Source organism: Cinclus cinclus, chromosome 11 (genome assembly GCF_963662255.1).
Source record: "Cinclus cinclus chromosome 11, bCinCin1.1, whole genome shotgun sequence".
In the NCBI taxonomy this organism is placed as follows: Eukaryota; Metazoa; Chordata; class Aves; order Passeriformes; family Cinclidae; genus Cinclus; species Cinclus cinclus.
The window spans coordinates 6,697,852-6,718,511 of NC_085056.1; the positions used below are offsets into that span (position 1 = coordinate 6,697,852).

The 20,660-nt window shown below is 40.9% G+C and overlaps 2 protein-coding genes across 4 annotated transcripts in view; both read left to right on the top strand.

Moving 5' to 3' along the window:
- Positions 1-12,824, top strand: part of RSPRY1 (ring finger and SPRY domain containing 1) — a 32,022-nt gene extending 19,198 nt beyond the window's left edge. The window contains exons 9-15 of the mRNA XM_062499950.1: positions 728-843; positions 1,587-1,730; positions 4,535-4,646; positions 5,673-5,775; positions 6,863-7,015; positions 9,156-9,260; positions 10,186-12,824. Of these exons, the coding sequence (XP_062355934.1) occupies positions 728-843; positions 1,587-1,730; positions 4,535-4,646; positions 5,673-5,775; positions 6,863-7,015; positions 9,156-9,260; positions 10,186-10,282 (830 nt within the window). The 3' untranslated portion in view covers positions 10,283-12,824. The remainder of the gene's footprint in view (positions 1-727; positions 844-1,586; positions 1,731-4,534; positions 4,647-5,672; positions 5,776-6,862; positions 7,016-9,155; positions 9,261-10,185) is intronic.
- A 386-nt stretch (positions 12,825-13,210) lies between these two features.
- Positions 13,211-20,633, top strand: ARL2BP (ADP ribosylation factor like GTPase 2 binding protein). 3 transcript variants are annotated; one of them, XM_062500180.1, is made up of 8 exons: positions 13,217-13,251; positions 13,980-14,026; positions 15,897-15,981; positions 16,126-16,184; positions 17,644-17,750; positions 18,197-18,321; positions 19,301-19,397; positions 20,518-20,633. In XM_062500180.1, the coding sequence occupies exons 4-8, from the start codon at positions 16,181-16,183 to the stop codon at positions 20,578-20,580; spliced, it is 396 nt and encodes a 131-aa protein (XP_062356164.1). In that variant the 5' UTR covers positions 13,217-13,251; positions 13,980-14,026; positions 15,897-15,981; positions 16,126-16,180; the 3' UTR covers positions 20,581-20,633. The 3 variants fall into 3 exon arrangements, with proteins under 3 accessions (XP_062356162.1, XP_062356163.1, XP_062356164.1); XM_062500178.1 differs by lacking the exon at positions 15,897-15,981 and having other exon boundaries at positions 13,211-13,251; XM_062500179.1 differs by lacking the exons at positions 15,897-15,981; positions 18,197-18,321 and adding an exon at positions 18,398-18,483 and having other exon boundaries at positions 13,211-13,251.
- The last annotated feature ends 27 nt before the right edge of the window (positions 20,634-20,660 follow it).

The window sequence follows — 20,660 nt, forward strand, 5'->3', positions numbered from 1 at the left end:
TCTAATGACCTTGTATTTTCTAATGCCTTTTAGATAAATTTGGGTAAAAGGTCTGTTGGGCTTTAGTGGCTTTAGTCAGCTTATGGAAAGCCAGTGCCAGCTGTGTTTAGTAAATGTCTGTGTAAGTGTTGTAGCAACTCTGAGATATATGAAGGGTCCTAAGAGAAGATCTTTGACTTGTAAATTAATATGTATGTGTCAACAACTTGGCACCTGGCAAGAGACATGCTTCTAATCCTTCCATGTAGAAAGAGCAAGCAAGGAGAGAGAGAGAGAGCTGCTTTGGCTTAGTTCCAGTTCATCACCTAAAAATGAGATGGTAGAAGCCTTTAAATCCTTGTTTTCACCTTCTTCCTATCCCAAAATCTGTTTCCACTGTAATGAATCAGAAAATCTCTCCCCACTGAATATACAAATACAATGGTAAATCCTGGAACAGTGGCATCTTGGTGTGAACTTGGATGCCTTCCATTTGTCTGTGGGTTTCCTGCAAGTACTAATTAGATTGTGGGAGCTCTAGTCAGAGGCACAGGTCATGCTTTTATGTTTGGAGGGTATTTAACACATACTGTTATTGGAAGCTGCTTTCATGCAGGCAAAATCTCAGTGTTTCATTCAGTTATGCCAAAAACTGCCTGGATCCTAGAGAGATTATCAATGTGTGAAATCTTTAAAATTAAGTTTTGCAGCAGCAGTAACTAACACTGGTTGGGATTTTTTTTTTCAGTTTTGAAAGAAGGCAGGCAGTTTACATATGAGAAGGTTGATTTGACCAACATTAGGGCTATGCTGAACAGTAATGATGTCAGTGAATACCTGAAGATCTCACCACATGGATTAGAGGTAGGAAATTGTTTCATGTTTTCATCCTGAAAAAGAGGCTGAAGAAAAAGGAAGGTTTTTGCTTTGCACTTGCTCCTGTGATTTTGTAGAATGAATCCATTGTTGTCTGCCTGCTTTGTACAGAAGACTTGCTTTCTCATCAAAGGGTTGTAACATCACTACACTGATCTCAGTTGTATAAATGTTCACCCTAAAGTAACGCCTGTGCCCCAAAATTTCAGGGAAGTGAGGAGGATTTGTCAGAGTCAGATGGCTTTTCACTCACTTTGTAAATAGTTTTACTCAAAATATCACTCTATTATTTGTCCTGTCTCATCTTGAAAAGCTCACAGCAGTCAGATTTTTGTCTCAGCCATGGGGAGGGTTTTCCTTTTTCTCTAACTCCTTCTAAAAACTTGTTTGATTAACATTAATGCCTCCTTGTCCTTCCTACCAGGAATCAGTTAACAACCAAGATTTAGGTTTTCCTGTCTTGGTTGTCTTAGTCTTTAAATCTTGAAATTGTTTCTGTCAACTTTCTACTCTTTTTTTTTTTTTTCCTGTGGCTTAACCACTGAACAATTTTCAGTCTTGCCTACTCACTAGTTTGTGATGCTACTGCTATAAAGAGAGGTCACTTTGTCTGAAATGCTTCTAAAATTATGTTGGTATATTCTTGTATGCAGAAAACTTGATCCAGGGAAGAAAGGTGTTTGCTTGAATACTAATTTTGTAGACACTGAACTTCTGTTTGGTTTTGGTAGGCACGATGTGATGCCTCGTCCTTTGAAAGTGTAAGATGCACATTCTGTGTTGATTCTGGAGTCTGGTACTATGAAGTTACAGTCATTACTTCAGGAGTGATGCAGATAGGATGGGCAACCAAAGACAGCAAATTTCTCAACCATGTAAGTACCTGTAATGTCATCAAGCTGGTAATGTAACGTCAGTATTTTCCTTCTTAGGACATCTATGAAAATAGCTCTGGTTATTCTGTGGTCATAACTGAGCACTTGCTTGTTTCCTTCAATTTTTTCTGTGTCCATAAAGAGCTGGTTTTGCTGAATTTGGTGGTACAAGAGAAGTCAGTATTGCTACTGCTACAGACTGACACTGTTCACCTAAGTCATGCAGATCTGCAGCAGAGACAGCTTGTTATCTGCAGGCTGTTGTCTGGAAGCTATAGGGAACTTATTTCTTGTAACGTAATCTCTTGGAAATCCTTTAGATAGCAGTAGTTACTGTCTGTTTTTGGAAGCAAACTATAACTCACTAGGAACAGCAGTTTCTCATACACTGTCCTTTACACAGGTCACCAAGCAGTCATTTCATCATCCTCTTCAATACATTTTCCTATTAAATTAACTTTCACAAGGGAAAGAACTGAAATTCACTCTGGGATAACATGGTATCATTAGACTTGCTGGTAGCAGCAATATGGGACATTCTTGGAATGCAAAAGCTTCTTGTTAATTAAAAATAAGGTTTACAAAAAGATCAAGCCCTCTGCCTTCTTGCCTTTTCCTGAACAGAACAGGTCTGCTGTCTTATTTTGTAGCTTGCTTTACTGTCCTTCTTTTCCAGATAGTTTTGTATCTTATTCTTAGTTCTAAGTATTCTTCTTCCTATTATTTACTTGGAAGATTATGTACTTGCTTGCAATAAAACAAAATGTGCTGTGTGTACGTGAAGTCCAAGCATAGTCAATAATCGTGGAGCTGTCACTAGTTCTTTCTTCTTAAATCTTCATGGTAACTCTGCATGGCTGTTAGAAACTTTGTATGCATTTTGTGCTATGGTAGAACTTGTTTCAGTATTTCCATAATAAGAAGGAGTAATGATTATTACCCAAAAAACTTTTCTACCTCAGTTTAATTTTCCATATAATCACCCTGCCAAACGACCATTAAAGTTCATTGAAGTGCAAGTTAGAATTTTAGGACAAAAGGTATGTTAGGCCTAGTGCTGAGAATGGAAACAGTGCTGGGATTTTCAATTGGCACTTCTACTGGCTAAGCTTGAGTAAGAAATTCACCTGTAGCACTTTTTACTGTTGTCATTGAATAGCTTTCTGTTCCTCTTTGGAATTTATTTTAGGAAAAGAATGTAGAGATAAACAGTTAAAACTGCTCATTTCTGATTATTATAGAAAAGTCATTCTACAGCTGAGTTAAATACAGAAGCTAATATGAAGATAGGCCAAATACATACATGTGAGTAAATATTGATTGTGGGGGTATGAGATAAATACATTAAGGTGATTAAACAAACACCAGTGGCAAGAAACCCAGTGGGAATGCAAGAGTAGCTTCTCTCACCCTTAAACTTAGTTACTCCTGTGAGTTCAGAGGTCTTGGTCCATTTCTTCTAATTATTCATGGAAATAGCATTATCTTCTGCTGATATATAACATGCACATCTCTGTGTTGCATCCGAAGTCCAGTCCCACATTTTTAGCATGGAATTGAAGTGTAGTTTAAGGAAAAAAATTATAAACCATACACAGAATCTTTTTTGATTTTTGATTTGAAACACAAACCAAACAAAAATATCATGCAGACCTGTGCTGAGCACAGTCCTTGTAGACTAAGTGTAACAGAAACTGTTTGAAATGAAGGGCCATGTGTCTGCCTTTAGACTGCTAAGAGGCTTAAAAGATTTTTTTTTTTCCCACTTACTTGTTAAGGAGCTTGGTGTATGTACATTTTTGTGTATCCTGTACAAGGTGTGAAAATGGGAGGTGTCACATCTCTGAGTAGAGTGATTTTTCTGTTGCTCCAGCTGTTTTGCTGGTGGCAAAATGCTGCTGTTTAAGTTCATCAGGTGTGTGCCTGAAATATGATGGTATTATCTTCTGAGTATGTCACAAACATAGGCCTCAGAAGCCATATGCTCTTTATTTACAGCATCTGTCACAAAAAGACTAGTCCTAAATATGACATTAAACACCCATTAGCTGGGTTTAGCTTTAATTTGGGACATGACAGGCTTGTGTAATCAGATGCTGTCTGGCATTTGCACTCCAGACAAACCATGCTGAGCACGAGGAAGTGAATTCCCTTCCATAATGCTTTTGGGTTTCATGGTTGGGCTCTGCTACATGACAGACTTTTCTCCCACTCTGAAACTTCAGTCTTGTGTTTGCCTTGGACCTTAGGACTATCACTTGATAATGTTTTCACAATTTGAGGGAGGCTGGCAGTGAAAGGGGCATGATATGCAACGAATTAGGTGAAGGGGCTTCTTTTTTTTTTTTTTCTTTTTTTTTTTTTTTTTTTTTTTGGTGTGCTGTGGGTTCTTGTGGCACATGGATATCTTATGGGGAAGGTATTGCGAGGTCGGTACTGAGACTTGAAGATAAGAAAGTGGTTGTTATTCTGTGGTGACTTTTTAAGACATAAAAATTTAACCTATTTGGGTACAAACCTTCTGATTTTTAAATACTTTAACAGACAGGAGTGATTTGAGGTCACAGAAAATGGAAGACACTTTGGAAATAATATCCCCTTCTCCCTTCTTCCTCACCCCAACAAATTCCTTTTTGACGTGAAAACAAAACTAAAACTAATTTGAAGAAAAAAATTATCTTCCTGGGGGAGAAAGAAAGAAACCCTTCCTGCTCGTGGAAGAGTGGTTTGGGTGAACGAAAATAGACTTTAGCCCCTGTGTGTGAGGAATGGCTGCAGGCTGAAATGTTGTGCTCTCTCTAAAGGAAGGTTACGGCATCGGGGACGATGAGTACTCCTGTGCGTACGATGGCTGCCGGCAGCTGATCTGGTACAATGCCAGAAGTAAACCACATTCCCACCCCTGTTGGAAAGAAGGTATTCAGTCTATCTTCTGCTCTTTGTCCTAACTAGATTTCTGCACAGGATTTTTTTTTCCCCTTGCAGGTGTCTGTTCGTAGGTGTGAACGAAGCAGTTACTGCCCAGTTCAGATGATTGTAAGGGTTTAATAATTAGTGTGTCTTTAAGAGTGATTGAAATGAGCACAGTGGGCACTACAGTTTTGTTCCCCAGTCTGTGTAAAGAGACTCTTGTTGGTTAAATGCTTTTTCTTTTCAAATGCAGAGTGAAAATCATAGCACCAATTAACATTGGACATTTAATCATTAGACTTTTTCCTATTTGCTTGTAGTCATACACAACAGGGTTGAAATCTTCCTTTCTGGGTTAAAAGAGTTGTTGTAGAGAAGGGGGAAAAAACCTTGATCTCTGAATTAGACTTTTTTTTTTCTTTTTTAAGGAGGAGTTGCACTGTCTTGCTTACTTTAAATTCTTGGATAACTACTTGGACAGCAAAGTTCTGTTCTTGATCTCAGCTTTGAAATCTTGGTAGGATTCTGTGCATGCCATGCTTGTGTGAACTGTGCCGCCTTCTCTTCTATTAAAATTTTCCCCCAAGGATGGCTAAATTAAAACGCCTCTTAAAAATAAATAGCACAAGCATATTGGAAATTTCTCCTCAGAACACCCACTTGCTTAAGTCTATTTTCAACAGGTGTAAAGTAGCCAAGGAGTGACAGAGTGCAGCTTTCTTCTGGCTTTGGCAAATACTCTGCAGTACATCTACAACTATGTAGTATTAATGCTCTGGCAGACTAAAATACTTTTTTTTTTTTTTACTATTTTCTCCTGGGTTTTTTTTTTTTGGTTTTGGTTTGGGTTGGTTTTTGTTCTTTTTTTGTTACTGTCTGTATCAATGTTTCTTCTTTTGTGCTTTTGCAAACAGTTCCTTTTAAGTAAGACAACTCACAGTGACATATGTGATACTTGAAACAATAACTATTTCAGCTGTTGGCATTTAACAGAAATGAAACCTTTAAATTATTTTTTGTTTTGCATGTAAGGAGACACAATAGGATTTCTACTAGACTTGCAAGAAAAGCAAATGATCTTCTATTTAAATGGAAACCAGCTTCCTGCGGAGAAGCAAGTATTTTCATCTGCTGTGTAAGTATCTGCTCATTTGGCAGGACATGACCTCTGTGGATAATTGCTTTAATTATATGGAACGTTTTCAATTTGAGATGTAAATTCATATTTACTTACCTGAAGCCATCATTAAGCAAGTTTCCCTGTTGAAAGTTGCTTAGAAATCAGTAAGAAGGATATAATTTTACAGGTGTATTTCAGGATCCAAAATAAATACTTTGGACTTTCTGAAGGTATGTTCAACTCAGTGTTTTATACTGTCAAATTAGCATAGCATTAAAAATAGAATGAGGCTGCAGCAAAGATGAACAATTTTCTGGTGCCTGAGGAATTCTTCTGAAAAACAAAGCCCGTCTAAGTGTTGGAGAGGGCTTGTTAACTGACTGCCATTCACTGGGGCCAGCTCCTGGAGCAGCACACTGAATATTCATCAGAGAATGTCTCTTGGTAGCATTGCAGGCAGGCGTTGGGCTTATTTTGCCAACTGTTGTTAAAATGAACACATGGTGAACTCCTCTAACTCTCATAGGGAAGTTCAACCTTTTACTTCAGAAAAGATAAGCTGGTGTAATACTTGAGAAAGCAGCTTCCTATGCAGCTTAATTAAACATTACAGTTATTCCTACCAGGCTAATAACTTAATCCATTTTTTCTCATCAAATTTAAGTTCAAGATGCAGGCGAAAAGTAGTTCAGTTTAAAGAGCTGCTGAGTATCTTCTTTATTCAGCTTTTAGTGCTCTGTTCTTTGAGTATGGAATTGATAAACTTGAGTACTTGTTACAACTTGGGGTATTACAGAACTCTGGCCCTTCCAGTAAATTTGAGAGGTGATAGTTGTGGTTTTACAAGTGTGACTTTTAAAAGTTGTACAGTAGGCAGCCCTTATTTGTTAACTCAGTAAGAAATTCAGATAAATCCCAATAGTAAATTCTAGAGTTGAGAACCAAACAAGGTAGGTATGTGCAGCTGCAACTTGATGTTAGCTGCAAAACACTGGTATTAAATGTCTCTCTGTCTCAGGCTGTATTTTCAAATGCTAATAGTAACATGTCTGAGAACTCTGCTGTTATTTAAGTCATTCTAAAATGCCTGTTCATTTTGCAGATCAGGGTTTTTTGCTGCAGCAAGTTTCATGTCTTATCAACAATGTGAGTTCAACTTTGGAGCAAAACCCTTCAAGTACCCACCACCAATGAAGTTTAGTACCTTCAATGATCATGCCTTTCTGACAGCAGAAGAGAAAATAATTTTGCCCAGGTAATCCTCCTACCTTGTGTGTTTGCACAAAGAAAATTAAAATGCTTCACGTCTGAGTTGCAAAGTCTTGTCTTGTACTCTGCAAAATTAATTTATAGGGTCATACTTCCGTGGGTTTCTCTTGTGAAAGGATGAGACAATAGGCTCCAGTGCAATTTCATCAGTAGGGTAGGAGATATGTAACCAAAATCCATGAAATTGAAATATATTTTGTAATATTAAGCTAAATTAAAATGAAATAGTACCACACAGTAAGCTGTTTTAGTAGAAGTACCTCCTGCCATCTAAGGATTATTAGGTTGATTGAGGAAGGATAGTGTTAATTAAAAAAAAAAAAGATGTCATATTTAAAATTTACCCAATTTGTAGTGTTGGCAGCATGGAGGTGCTGAATGATTGTAAGTCTTGAAATTGTCCTTTTCTGATCCTGATGAAAATTTCCCAGGTTTTGAGTGATAGTACTGACAAAAGTTATTCAAATATAGAAGTGTTTTCTCACCTAAATACAATTCAATCAGAATAGAAACAGGTCTGGATACATTCATCTTTAGCTTTTACCAAAATTCTGGCAGGAACGAAAAACAAATAGCTCGTCCGATTCAAGTTATTAGTAATAAAATAACTTACTGGAACACAAGCAGTAACAGTGTACAGTGTAATCTGTGTGGTGTACCTTGAATTTCTAGCTTTGAAGCTGTGCTGATGTATGTGAATGAAATAATCTTAAATTGCAACTAATTAAGTGGGAGTGGGGTTGTTGGAGGGGGGTACCCCTTGGCTGTAATAAAATTCAGAGACTGGGTTTGAATTATCTAGCTATGATCAAGTGTATTTGAGATACTTAAGTATCTTACTGTTTAAAAAGAAAAGAAAAAAAACCTTCTGGGTTGAAGACACATTGGCAAAGTTTGAGGCTCAGGATATTGTATTTATGCAGAGAAAATCAAATGCAACTTGCAGAATTGTTTTGTGCTTACCTATAGCCAGAGTAAATTATTTCTGCTTGTGATTTGCAGGTGCTTTAAGTGAGAGTCTGATGTAGTCTTTAAGATGATCTGTTTTTGTCACCCTCCCAAATTTGTCACCTTCTGTTTTCAAATTAAGTGTTCCTCTGTCTTGGTAGTGTCCCACATGGGTTGAGAAGTTTGTAGTCTCTGGCTGATGCTCAGATCAGATTTATTCATTCTGGCACTGCTCTTGCAATGTTCAGGCAATAGCTGTGAGAGCAGTTACATGATTGTGTCAAAATATGAGAGAGAAACTGGGGGAAACTGGTTGCCTGTTGATGCCTGACTGGTGAAACTTGGCCTCCTGTGTTACAGACTCTTCCTTATACAATAGCAGTGAAAGGCTCCATTCAAGGTTATTCTTCGTTTAAACAAAGATCATCCCTGCCCTACAGCCTGAACTGCTTGGAAATGATAAGCCAATCCTAAACTAAAAGATGGCTTTGATCATCTTAAAAGTGATAGGAGATAAGGCAAAGGCCTGTATGAGTGGACCCTAATTATCCATCACAAAATTTAACATTAACTCATGCAGAGTTGTGCTGAATTTAGTGCTTCTGGTGTTGGGGCAAGACACATCACTGTGCCACTGAATAGCTGTGATAGGTGTTGTGTGTGTGTGTGTGTTCCAGGTGGGAAATGTCTTACTTCATCAAATGAGGGATTTTTACCTATTTTCTGTCCCTTGTGGCTGTAGCCATACTGGGATGTTAATTTAATTTGCAGTTTTATTCTTGTAAACTGTGTTAGAGCAGTATAGGGTTTCTGTATATTGTTGATACATGGGTTAGTGAGGTTTGTTGTTTGGGGTTTCTTTTCTTAACTCCTAGAAGTACCCAGGTACAAAAGAACAATTTTTTTAAGTGTTCACTTGTGGGAACTAGGAGAATTGTTATTTAATCCTCTTTTTGTCCCTTTTCTGACAGACCAGAGTAGGAAATCAGACTGTTTTGCAGGTCTCTGGGTGTGTTAAGCCTTTTTTTGTGGGCAGTCATGATCAATATTTATCAGCAGTGCAGTGTAGCACTGCTACAAGTGTTATGTTGGCCTTGATGCAGTTCTCAGAATAGTTTTGAATCTACTGCTTTGAGTCAAACTGATGTTTGGGGGGATCTGTCTGTCTCTCCCTTCAGACACAGGCGCCTGGCTTTGCTGAAGCAAGTGAGTATCAGAGAGAACTGCTGCACACTTTGCTGTGATGAGGTAGCAGACACAGAACTCAGGCCGTGTGGACACAGGTAAAACCTTAAAAAGGCCCAAATCCAAAGAAATAGGAAAATGTGTGTGTGATGTTCAGCTTAGATGAGGCCATATGCAGTCCCTACTCATCTTAATTGACTCCCCAGGACAAAGGAAATAACCTTCCTTCCTTTTAAGGATGTGATGTGTAGATGTTAAACACAATATTCCCACTATTCCCCTCATCCTAGACCTGAGCAAATTGAACCTCTAATGGTGTGTGTATTTGGGGAAGTACAGAGGCTGTATCTATGTGCTGCCCTGGGCTACTGAATCATCTTTCCCTGATGTCAAAGGCTTTGCTAATTAGTTCTTGATACTGGCTCTCTGAAATCCAGATCACATGATGAGAGCAGAGAATTCGTAATATACTCACATACTCATTAAATGTTCAACAAATGGATTGTCTCAAGTCACAAATTCCTCTAAAAGCTAAAAATGAGACAGCAGTATGAGTTATAATAACACTTCCCTGCCTTTAAGCAGCCTACTAGGAAATGAATCTATTTAAGTCAAACTCCTTAGAGCACTCATGGAAGGAGTCTTGCCATGTATCTAGATGCTGGAAAGTTAAAATTAGATGAACCTGGTGTGTTCCAACAAGAAGTGGAAAAGTTGCTGCAGGGCACTGGGGCTGCTGCTAGGATTGTGAATGAGTGCTAGGATTAATGAGCACAGAGATGTGGGATCCCAACCAACTGCAAGAGCAGCTGCAGGACTGGGAGATGCTGAGCTGCAGGAGCTCCTCTCAAAGCCTGTAAATGGATCCACAACACCTGACTTGCAATGCCTAATCTCCCCACTGAGGGACTTGACTGTGCCTGTGGCAGGCTGACTAAACTGCTTAGTGCTTGTATTATTTTGTTGTTGGTTACTTTTTTTGTACGTAAAAGCAGGCTTTAACTGGTTTTTTTTCTCCTTCAGTGACCTGTGCATGGAGTGTGCCTTGCAGTTGGAGACCTGCCCTTTGTGTCGACAGGAAATACAAACCAGAGTCAGACAGATCTCTCACATTTCATGACACACGTGGAGAAACACCACAGACTTGTTTTTAATGAACTCCAACCAATACTGAGAGGGGAAAGCATCTCTAACCAATCTTTATGCACATAGAACCATAGCCACGGCCAGATTTCATGCTAACCTGTAATCTGTTTATCTTAAAACTGAAATCTTTAATAAGCTCTTTCCAGCTGCCAGCAATGGGAGCTGGTTTCAGCAGTCAAGAGCTATGGCTATTGGTTCCTCCGAGCAAGAGCAGAGGGAGTTGTTTCTTCTTCCCCTTTTCCTTCTCACCTGTCGCAAGTGCTGAAAAACTTTTCACTGGAAGTACACATACAATGCATTTTAGAAAAGAAGAGAAAATAACTATTTCCTAAAACAGGGCCGTGCTGTCTTGTGCTCGAAAGTCTCTATTTTTGGCAGAAGTCAGTACTAAAAAGAGAATGCCAATGTTTTCCTGTTTAATGTAGCCTCCTGCTGGTCAGAGACTCTGTAATTTCTGATATTAAACTGCTCAAAGACTGGATCTGTACACAGACTGATTTGAAAAGACAGTGTGGAGACTGTAGAGAAACTCACAGGTTTTAATAACTTGGTGATTCCAAAGAATGTTCCAATTTGTTTTTAAATGTTAAAAGATCAGTAGTATTTTCAAGTACATAATGTTTCTGATGCTTTTAACTTCAATACCCACATTTTTTTGTGAGGTTATAATTTTCAGGAGGTATTCTTAACTAATTACAATGCTGGACTGGAATTAATTTGATATTCTGGGTATTTTTTAAGGTATCATCGAACATCTTTTTTAATCAGTGTTGTTTTTGAAAGCTAGCTCAAGTTTTCCAATATCTTAAAATATTAGAGGAGAATTCTGGACCAGTTTATTTAAAACAAGGTTATTTGGATAGCAATTTCAGTCTTATTCTGAACTCCTTAAAAATGCACCTTCTTTGCCACATGTCAGTCCTGCTCTGAGCAGGTTTGGGGCCACACTTCCTATTTTTGGTAGGGATCATACAGTGGGAATCTCTGCTCCACTTCAATTACACATTTGTGATGTTTGTATATTAAGGATGCACTTCAGTAGGCAGCTCTTGACTTTTACTAGGTTTCTACAAGGAATCAGGGTTCGCAGCTGGTATCAGTGAAGTAGCACAAAAATCAGTGGGATTCTGCTTATTTTGCACCAACTGAGGATGTGACTTGGTCTCTTCCAAGTCCTGACAGGTTGATTTTTTTAAAAATATCTGTCTGTGTAGTAGAACTTTCCTAATTCACACACAACTTACACCAAAACCATCCCACTTTTGGCAGTGATTCAGCAGCAGAGGCTGTTATAGCGAATTCTCATGGTGTGATGTAGCTTATTTTTAAAATCATTTATCTTTATTGTACTGTGAAGTACTAACAAAGCAGAGCTGAGGCTGCTTCTTTCTGCTGAGTGCTCTGGCTTCCTACAGACCTCAGCAGGAGCTGAGAGCTCTGCACTTAGGTCCCAGAACCCAGCTCTCTAGCAACTCCTTTCACTTTCCGCCTTTGCTAACTCAAGGGTGCTGAACTTCATCCAGAGCTGTGTGAATTAGGAAAGTTCTGTCCATCATTTTCATGTTGACTTTTGTCCAAATGTAGACTGAATCCAGCAGCGGAGTGCTGGTTAGTGTTTTTGCTAAAACGTGGATTCTCTTCCACCTTGGATGCCTGGTTTGATTGATAAATCTGTGTCACAGGGATCTCATTTCTTTGCTGACTGTACTTTACAATGTTTTGCTGTATCCATGTTTTCAGCTGGGGCCGAGTCCCTTCCAGCTCTGTGCTCAATGAGCAAATGTGACCACCATCACTGCCACAAGGGTGTTAGGAATTCAGAATCACTTGAAATGAAGTTTTAAGTGCTTCCAAATGCCACGAAGATTTTTATCCCTAAGGCACAAAGTTACAAGTAATACTTTAGGGAAGAGGTGGGACAGAACCATTTTGAACTCTGCCTTAATAGAGTCTAGTAATTTCAGGGCATTGGTTTCCCTGGCCAGGATTAACTGAGGTAAAATTTTCAGAAGTGCCTAGGACTCCTATTCGTATCAACTGCTCTGTGAAATTAAGGTCTTCAGACCCAAGTCCACAATGGCTTCTAGGCATCTGCTGTCCCCTCGGAATGCAGCTGCCCTTAGAGCCTCGCTGCCTTTGTGGCCATGGGACTAAGTGCCTGCGTTCTTTACGGAAAAGATGTGAATGCTTTGGAAAATTTTGCCCCAGACTGTCTTCCATGCAGCTGGTGCTGGGCAGAGGAAGTCAAGGGTGGCGGAGGAGGGAGCTGTGTTGCAGAGAACTGTCCTGTTCATTTCACAAATGTAAAGACTGTACACTTTGACTGGCTTTCTGCCGCCATCCACACCGGGGGCGTTTTTGTCAAGCTGGATACCCCATGACCCCGACGCCGCTGTCACCCTGGTTCCTTGCACTCCCCTGGCTTTGGGGAAAGGGACGGGAGGTGGTGACTCCACAGGCCCTCGCAGGGGGAAATGAATTGTAGCAAAGTTGTCCTTTCAATAATAAAAACATCCTGAAGGCTGGTTGTTGTGCTTTAATTCCTTTTCGGCTGAAACCAAGGTGCGTGTTTGCAAGTCTGCTGCGACCGTCGTGCCGGGGGAGCCCTAGGTGGGGTCGCTGGGCTGCAGCAGCTGGGGCCTATCCCTAACACTCAGAGCTCTGCTCTCTGATGGGAAACCCGCTTTACCAGCGCCATTTACAAACAACCACCGCTGTCTCCTCGTCCCTCCCTCAGGCCCGGCGCAGGACGCGCTCCCCAACCCGCCATGGCGGCGGCACCGCCTTCCCGCGCGGCCCCCGCCGCGCTCTGATTGGGCGGATGCGTCGGGGGCGGGCCCAGCGGGCCGGAGCCGCGCTGTGATTGGCTGAGGGCCAGGCGGAAGAGCGCGTTCCCCAGGAGACGGCCCGAGGGGAGGGGGCTGCGCGCTGTGCCTGAGGGCGGTGGGTGCGGGCGGGGGGGCGCGGGGCCTTGGTCTGAGGGAACGGCTGAGAGAGCGGGGGAATGGGGACATGGCACTGCCGGGGCGCTTTGTGGAGTGGGGGGAGGTGGGTGATGGCTCGCTCCTCTGGGTCGCTCGGAGGAGAGGGAGGGAGTGAGACGGGCTGGGTGCCGGGAGAGGGACGCGCTCCGCTCCCGCTCTGCCCGCGGTGCTGCTCCGGGACCGCTCCGAGGGCCGGCGGAGAGTGAAGCCCAGCGGCCCCGGGGTGCTGTGTGCCCTGTTCCGGCACCTGCTCGCAGCCACGGGCCGAGCGTCCTGCCTAGGATCGCTGTCCAAAGCCTGGCCTGCCAGCCTGTCCTGCATCTTACCTGGCTTTATTTCTATAATAGTCAGCCATAGATGTTTCAGGAGAAAAGATGTAGAGGTTACCCAAAACCCCTTTATAGGGACTGGCTGAATTTTGAGCTTGTTCTCTGAATAGACAAAGTTTCTAGATTATTTGGGTTATTACCAAAAAATAAGCGGTAGTAATAATTTTGGAAGAACGTGATATTGGAATTCCCATGTTTAAGAATTTATCTCCTGATTTGCTCTTTAGGAAATGTATGGAAGTTTAGCAGTTGAATTTCTATTAACGCTAAGTCATGTTATTCTTTAGCACTTTGTTCATAAAGAAGAAATAGCCACTAATAGCTGAAACATTCAGATTGTCTCTCCCATTCTGGCTAGGCAGGAACAATGGAGACTTCTGATGGAGAAAGTTTGGGCGTAGCCACGTGAGTATGCTACATTCTCGTGTGTCGGATTTTCAGTAAGCTAATTACTAGTTAAAATACCTTGATGGAAATATAATTGCATGAATGAATTTACATCACACTGTTTAGCAGATTCTGCTTCTTAGGGGAACAAAGGTGCAGAATGCAAAGCTGCAAGAGGAAATAACATCAGCGCAGAGTTTAGATGGAGTCAAAATAGCACTGGGGTCAGTGTAACACTGGGTAGCTCTGCTGAGGGATCAGAGCAAGCCTTCTAAGGCTGGAAATTGCTTTTTCTGGTGTTCATTTTAAATTCAGAATTTCTCCTTTTCAAGAGTGTTAGTTGTCTTATGTCGCTGATCCTGAGAGGAGACTCTTCCTCTGTTCTCCTTCTAAAACTGAGCCCATTCACAGGTGACCTCAGCCAAATTTCACAGTGGCAGATGCAAAGGTGCTGCTTCACCCCACGAGTGTCTGCTGTACTCTTTTCCCAAGAGTTGTGGCAGAGGGGATTGTGTGACTGTGCCTCTGTCATGCACGGATTTAACTCTTTCACCCCCAGGCTCTGAACAACAGCCGTGCCAGGGCTGCCCCAGCAGCACAGTGTGCTCGCCCAGACTGGGCATTGTGAGGTGACAGGGAATTAAAGCACAGTGTTGGTGAGCTTGTGCCTCTGTAGGCGTGTTGTATAAAGAGATGGAACCGGGTTCTTTTGGAACAGTTAAAATTCCGTTATTTGCACAGACTTAAACCAGGGTTTAAATTAACACTTTTTCTGTAAGGCTAAGCTGTAAAACTAGGAGTAGCGTTTATTTGGAAGGGGTCGGGGGGGGGGGAGGGGGAAGAGTGGGAATTATCTCTAGCGAAGTCAGTGCATGCCGAGGGAAGCGCTGAGCCCAGCTGAGCCGAGCTGAGCTGAGCTGAGCTGCCCGAGGGTGTCCAGCCCCATTCCCGGCCCCGTGCCGCCCTCTCGCGGGCTGTCCCTGTCCCTGTCCCGGGCCTTGGCTGCGCGCAGCTCCCCCGAGCACCGATCCTGTCGCTAGCTGGGCAGACACCTTTTAAATCGAAGATCTCTCAGTTTTTCCTGATCAGAACGAGCCTGATTATAGCTAAACTGTCGGCTAAACTACTATTGGATTAACTTCACTGGAGTATTCTCTAATGGCAAAGTAACTTTAATGAGCTTTTCAAAACTTAGTCTGAAGGGCTATCCTACTCTGTTTACTGATGAGAAAGAGACGTTCAATTGAATTTAAATGGTGCTTTCACTGATCGAAGCGAATTATTTTCTTAAATACAAATGTCCCTATTTCTTTGAGACTTCTTTCCCTCATGTGTGAGAAAAGTTTGTCTTTCATCCCTTGGAGAAAATAAGAAGAGTTCATCTCCCACTAAAGATGAGCTGTGAATGCCAAAGACATCCTGTGGATTATTTACTGTGTCTGAACAAGTTGCACAATAATAGATCCAGGCTCCTGATGCTGGCACCAAAGATTTCCCTGGCTGAATTCAGATCCATAATGGTGTTTATGTTTGCTCATGGTATAATAACCTAAGGATATTGTCCCATTTATTTGGATCATATAAGGATGTTTCTTGGAAGAATAAGAAAAATATTTAAATTTCTTCAATTATGTAATACTTGTGTATACATTCAGTTTAAATTGTACCACAAGACCAAAAATTTCAAAATATTCTCTAGAGTGTCTACAGTTCTGTGATCACCATGTGCAGGAAAGAGAAGCAAAACATAGCAGCTGGGATTTGTGGGTTGGAAAAGGCTTAATTAATTTGCTAATCTAATTACACTCTTTACATTCTTTTGCACCAGAATTAGAATTACCTTGACAGTAATGCCAGTAAAACAACATTTATTCTTTCTTGCAATTAGGCACCTTACTAGGAGGAAATAGAGTAGAGGCCTAATGAGAATCTCCATGGAGCAGTCTTCTCATCAATGCTGGATGGATTATTTTGTAGGTTGAAACTAGGAAGTTTTTCAGTTATCTTATTTATCTGGGTTTATTTGTACTTAGGCTTTTGTTAATTCTTTTTAAATTTAACTTTAATTTCTGCTGTGGTCAGAATATATATGCAGTCCTGTCTTGCTTTGCTTTCAGCTCCACCACTTCTGATGAGTTTGATGCAGTTGTTGGCTATCTGGAGGATATCATAATGGGTAAGGTCTGCAAGTAGGTACAGACAGCAACAGGGCTGATAAATTATGTTGCCAGCTGCTCTTCTGGTAATTAGCCAACATACAGAGCTCCTGCCTGCTTCATGGAAGCTATCCTTCCTTTCTTACCATGAACCTCTAACCTGATAGTGTAGTAAAAATATACATAAAATTCTTCTGTGTGCTTATGACTCTTGAAAATTATTCTCTACATCACTGCAGTGCACTGCTTCTTGGGAAAACAGTAAAGATGTTTGTGCATCTCACAGAGAAATCAAAGCTTTCTGGGATTTTTGTGGAAGAGATTCTGAGAGGCAGGCTTCCCTTCCCCAGCTCTGCCCAAACCTCTCCTAACATGTCTATCAGGATGTTCTTAGAAGCCACCATAGTTTATCTGGGCAGTTTTCTGCAGTGCCCAGTTGCTACTGCAGGGAGCCTTTTGCACTCTGATAGAAAGTGCCTGAGCTGCAGACTGAGAGTTGGTTCTATTCCAGCACTGAAAGCTGCAAGAATGGGGAACCTTATTCTTTGTATCCAGCCCTAAAGCACAAAGGTGATCACAGAATCATAGAATGGTTTGGGTTGGAATGGATCTTAAAGATCATTCAACTCCCCTTCCATGGACAGGGACACCCTCCACTAGAGCAGGCTGCTCACAATCCCATCCAGCCTGGCCACCTGGCAGTAAAAGGTGCTCAGTTCTCAGGAATGTGATTTTAACTGAAAGTCAGTGTGTCCAGGAAAGTTTTTTACAAGGTGCCAAGGCAGAATTCATGCTGATCAGCCATCAGCTGCTTTACAAGAGCAGCACATAATTTCTTTGGTCACATCCTTCCCAGAGGGATTCAGATTCTGGAGCCTTGGTTGCCTGGTGATGCAGTTGAATCTGGAGAAATGGTAACTAAATTAACTTGGAACCCATCAGAGTTTGGAAGGCTGTGACTGGTGTCTTTTACCAGTGTTTATAAATATACTTTTTATTTAGACCGGTTCTGTGCAATTCCATGGTGACCTACCATGTTTATTTTTACTCTTCTTCCACAAGTGGAATAAACTTCTTTGGCTGTCAATTGAAAATTTAATCTGGGAGTTTCACTGGTATTTTTAAATTCAAAGAAAAAAACTTACTTTGAGTTGTTGTGGGAAAGAGGTACTCAATATAAAAATACAAATGTTTTGCTGACTTTAGAGCCAGAACAAAAAGAGGTTCAGAATAAATAAGTATTAATAAATGTAGAACAGGAAGACTGTTTTGGTAATATTTCACCAGCAGCCTCTGTCTTCTCACAGATGGGTCAGAAGTGGTGGTTTGGCAGCAGCTGTGGTGCTGATGTGATGAACTCTGCACGTGTGCAGGGCTCTGTGGTTACAGCAGGGAAGCAGAGGACCAGTGAATGTGGGGTTTGTGTTACAGAAAGAATGACTAAACTCCTAACTGTGCTGCATTTCTGTTGTGGCCCAGATGATGATTTCCAGTTAATACAGAGGAATTTTTTGGAGAAGCACTACCAGGAGTTTGATGACTCAGAAGAAAACAAGCTCATCTATACGGACATTTTTAATGAATATGTAAGATACCTTTTCCTATTTTTCATATGTATTACTTTTTTTAATAGTTCTGCCTGTATAAAATACTGGGCTTACATGGAGCAGATCCCAATGTGTTCCTGTTTTCTTCAGAAGCACAACCATGATCTGTGAGCAAGAAAAAATTTTGAAGCTTTAGGTTCCTTTCTCACTGTTTCACACAACATTTTCTAGAGCTATTTTGGAAGTTGTGTAGCTCTCTTGAACAGAAATTTAGCCAATTGATGTAGTAAATAATGTGTTTAGCATGTGTGCAAACAAAGTTTTTTCTTTTCCAGTTATATTATTTTTTGTATTGGATAATTCAATCACATTCTTCATGCAAAGCATAATCAAGAAACTAGACCAGTCTACTATTCAGTACCATTAAATGAGTTGGAAAAATATTTGTTACTAGATACAAATAGTCAGTGTTTGTTCTTCCCAAGATGCCCAGCAAAAAATGTGCAGCTCTGTGCCTCAGGGCTGGTGTGAGAACAGAACCATCAACACCCACTGAGGATCTGCAGTTGTGCCCACTGAGGATCATGCAGAGTGTCAAGAAGGTGTCAGTGTAAGGATGCTGTTTGAAATCTGCTTCTGAAATCTGTTGTCATCTTACTGGGGTGGTTTGTCTGGGTTTTTTTCAGATCTCTTTAGTAGAGAAATACATTGAAGAGAAGTTGCTTGATCGGATTCGTGGGTTTGATATGGTTGCTTTCACAGTGTCATTGCAGTAAGTCTCTGCTTTGCTTTTGGTTGAGGAGTGTCTTATGTGCCTCTCAGTTCTTTTTATCTAGATTAAAGCTTGGGTTTGACTGTTCTCCCTTTAGATGATGGTTCCACTTTAGCTTAAAAAATGAAGTGTTCATGCAGGCAGTGGCTGACCACTTTTCTTGCCTTCAGCATGTCCTGCTACTCTAAATTTCTCAATTCTCATGCTGAAATATTTTGTGTTTGAAGGGGTAGGAAGAGAAATCAGAATGAGAGCACTGGATGATTTTCATATTTATTGTCACTTCGAAGCCAGACCCTTAAAAGGTTTGGTCTTGTTTCTCTCTTCCAGGCATCTCAAGTAGCCTGGTAGTGTTTCACTCATGTGATTAAATTCCTTTATTGCAATTTTTGTATGGAGCATTCAGAGAAGAGTTTGGTTTGTGTTCAGCTTTTGCATTGGGTCATTTTAGCTTAACCAGCTTCCTGAAGAGCTTGTTTTTGAAAGATCACTGGTTTTAGTGATAAGAAAGGCAAGTGTAATTGGGAACTGAGTATCTTAAAATATTTGAATCTGTTTAATTTTTAATGTTTCTTAAATAAGCAGGTCTGGTTTTCAAGGACTGATAGGATACTCATAGGTCTTGGATTTAGATAAATGTAACAATGTAGTTGGATTGGAGATACTACATGGTAGTATTTGGCTGCATTTTTGCTATATGATAACCTGCAATAACATTCTTGTTTAAATACTGATATTGTTTTACTTGTCTGTTTTGACCTTGTACCATTTTAAAATAACTAATTTTTCTCATTCCCCAATTTCTTTTTCTCTGTAGACAGCACAAAGATGAAATGCCAGGTGATATATTTGATCTGCTGCTCACATTTACAGACTTTCTGGCTTTCAAAGAAATGTTCTTGGAATACAGAGCTGTGAGTATATCACATTGTTTATTTTCATTGGCAGAATGGCTCTTGATTTGGGTGTAGCTCCTGAGAGTGCCAAATGAAAGCTACTACAGTAGATTGCTGTATTTAATCAAAGGCTGCAATGGAATCAAAAGAAAAATTACTTCACTGAGTGGCTTTTTAAACTCAAACTGCACATTTAATAGTTTCTAGAAAACATGAATGAAGCTGGCATGAAAACATGGGAACATTCATGAAAATATGAATGAAGTGGGCGAGCTCTTCCTGCTTTTGTGAACTTCCTGCATTTGTGAACGTTGTTTTCCAAATGCACAGAAGGAAACACTTTTTCACTGTGACAGTCTCTGAGCACTGTCACAGCTTCCTTGTCCAGAGAGGTTGTGGAGTCTCCATCCTTGGGGATATTCTAAAGTTGTCTGGACACAGTCCTGAGTGACCATGCTTCAACGTGGGGTTTGGCCCAGATGACCTCCATAGACCCCTTTCCATCTTGGCCATTCTGACTCTGTAGTATCTTTTATTTTTTATTCCTAGTCTATCCAAAATCCACTTTTTAAGCCTCCTCCTCCTCTCTGTGTCAGCTGGAAAAATTACAAAAGTGCTGAGATTTTTGGATTAGGTTTTTCCTAACAGAATGAAAATCAGTGCTCTCCAGTGTCAGTCCAGTCCTGTTTGACAAGGAGCAAAACAATCACAGCTGTGGTTATGCCTTTGCCCCTTCCCCATCCCTGTGAATTTTGTGGAAAAGGAGACAGGCTGAACAGAAAGAGTCAGTCCATGTATCAACAGCAGGAGGAGTTTCAGTTGGGATTTGCAGATTGGGGTCTCTGAGAAGCAAATGACAGGAGCCAGATTTCTGTAGATCCCTGAGCCACTGGCACAGCATCCCTGTGTGTGCTCCAGGTGTGAGCAAGACTGCCCTGACATGGGCAGACAGTGGCAGGGTGACAGCCCCCTCACCCCAGGGATTCCTGCACAATCTTCTTGGGTTCACATTCAATCACAGATGCTCAAGTAATTTTATAATGGTTTGATGCAGCAGAGAATCTGTTGCCTGTTTCTTTTTTTGAAATTCTTATTCCACTGTGGAGTCACGGATTTCTTTTTTTCTCCATGTTTCTAGGAAAAAGAAGGTCGAAGTCTGGATTTAAGCAGTGCGTTAGTGGTGACTTCATTAAACCATTAAACAAGTCATTCTGAAGGGAGTTCTGTTGTATTTTAAGCAAGGTCTATTCAATTTTCAGAGGTGAAAGGCAGCGATTCCCG

Bases quoted from the DNA above. Each gene is read 5' to 3' on its own strand.
- ARL2BP (XM_062500178.1), top strand. From the start codon at position 13,989: ATGGAGACTTCTGATGGAGAAAGTTTGGGCGTAGCCAC. The intron at 16,185-17,643 runs GTAAGGTCTGCA...GTTGTGGCCCAG, and splicing joins TCTGGAGGATATCATAATGG to ATGATGATTTCCAGTTAATA. The intron at 19,398-20,517 runs GTGAGTATATCA...CCATGTTTCTAG, and splicing joins TGTTCTTGGAATACAGAGCT to GAAAAAGAAGGTCGAAGTCT.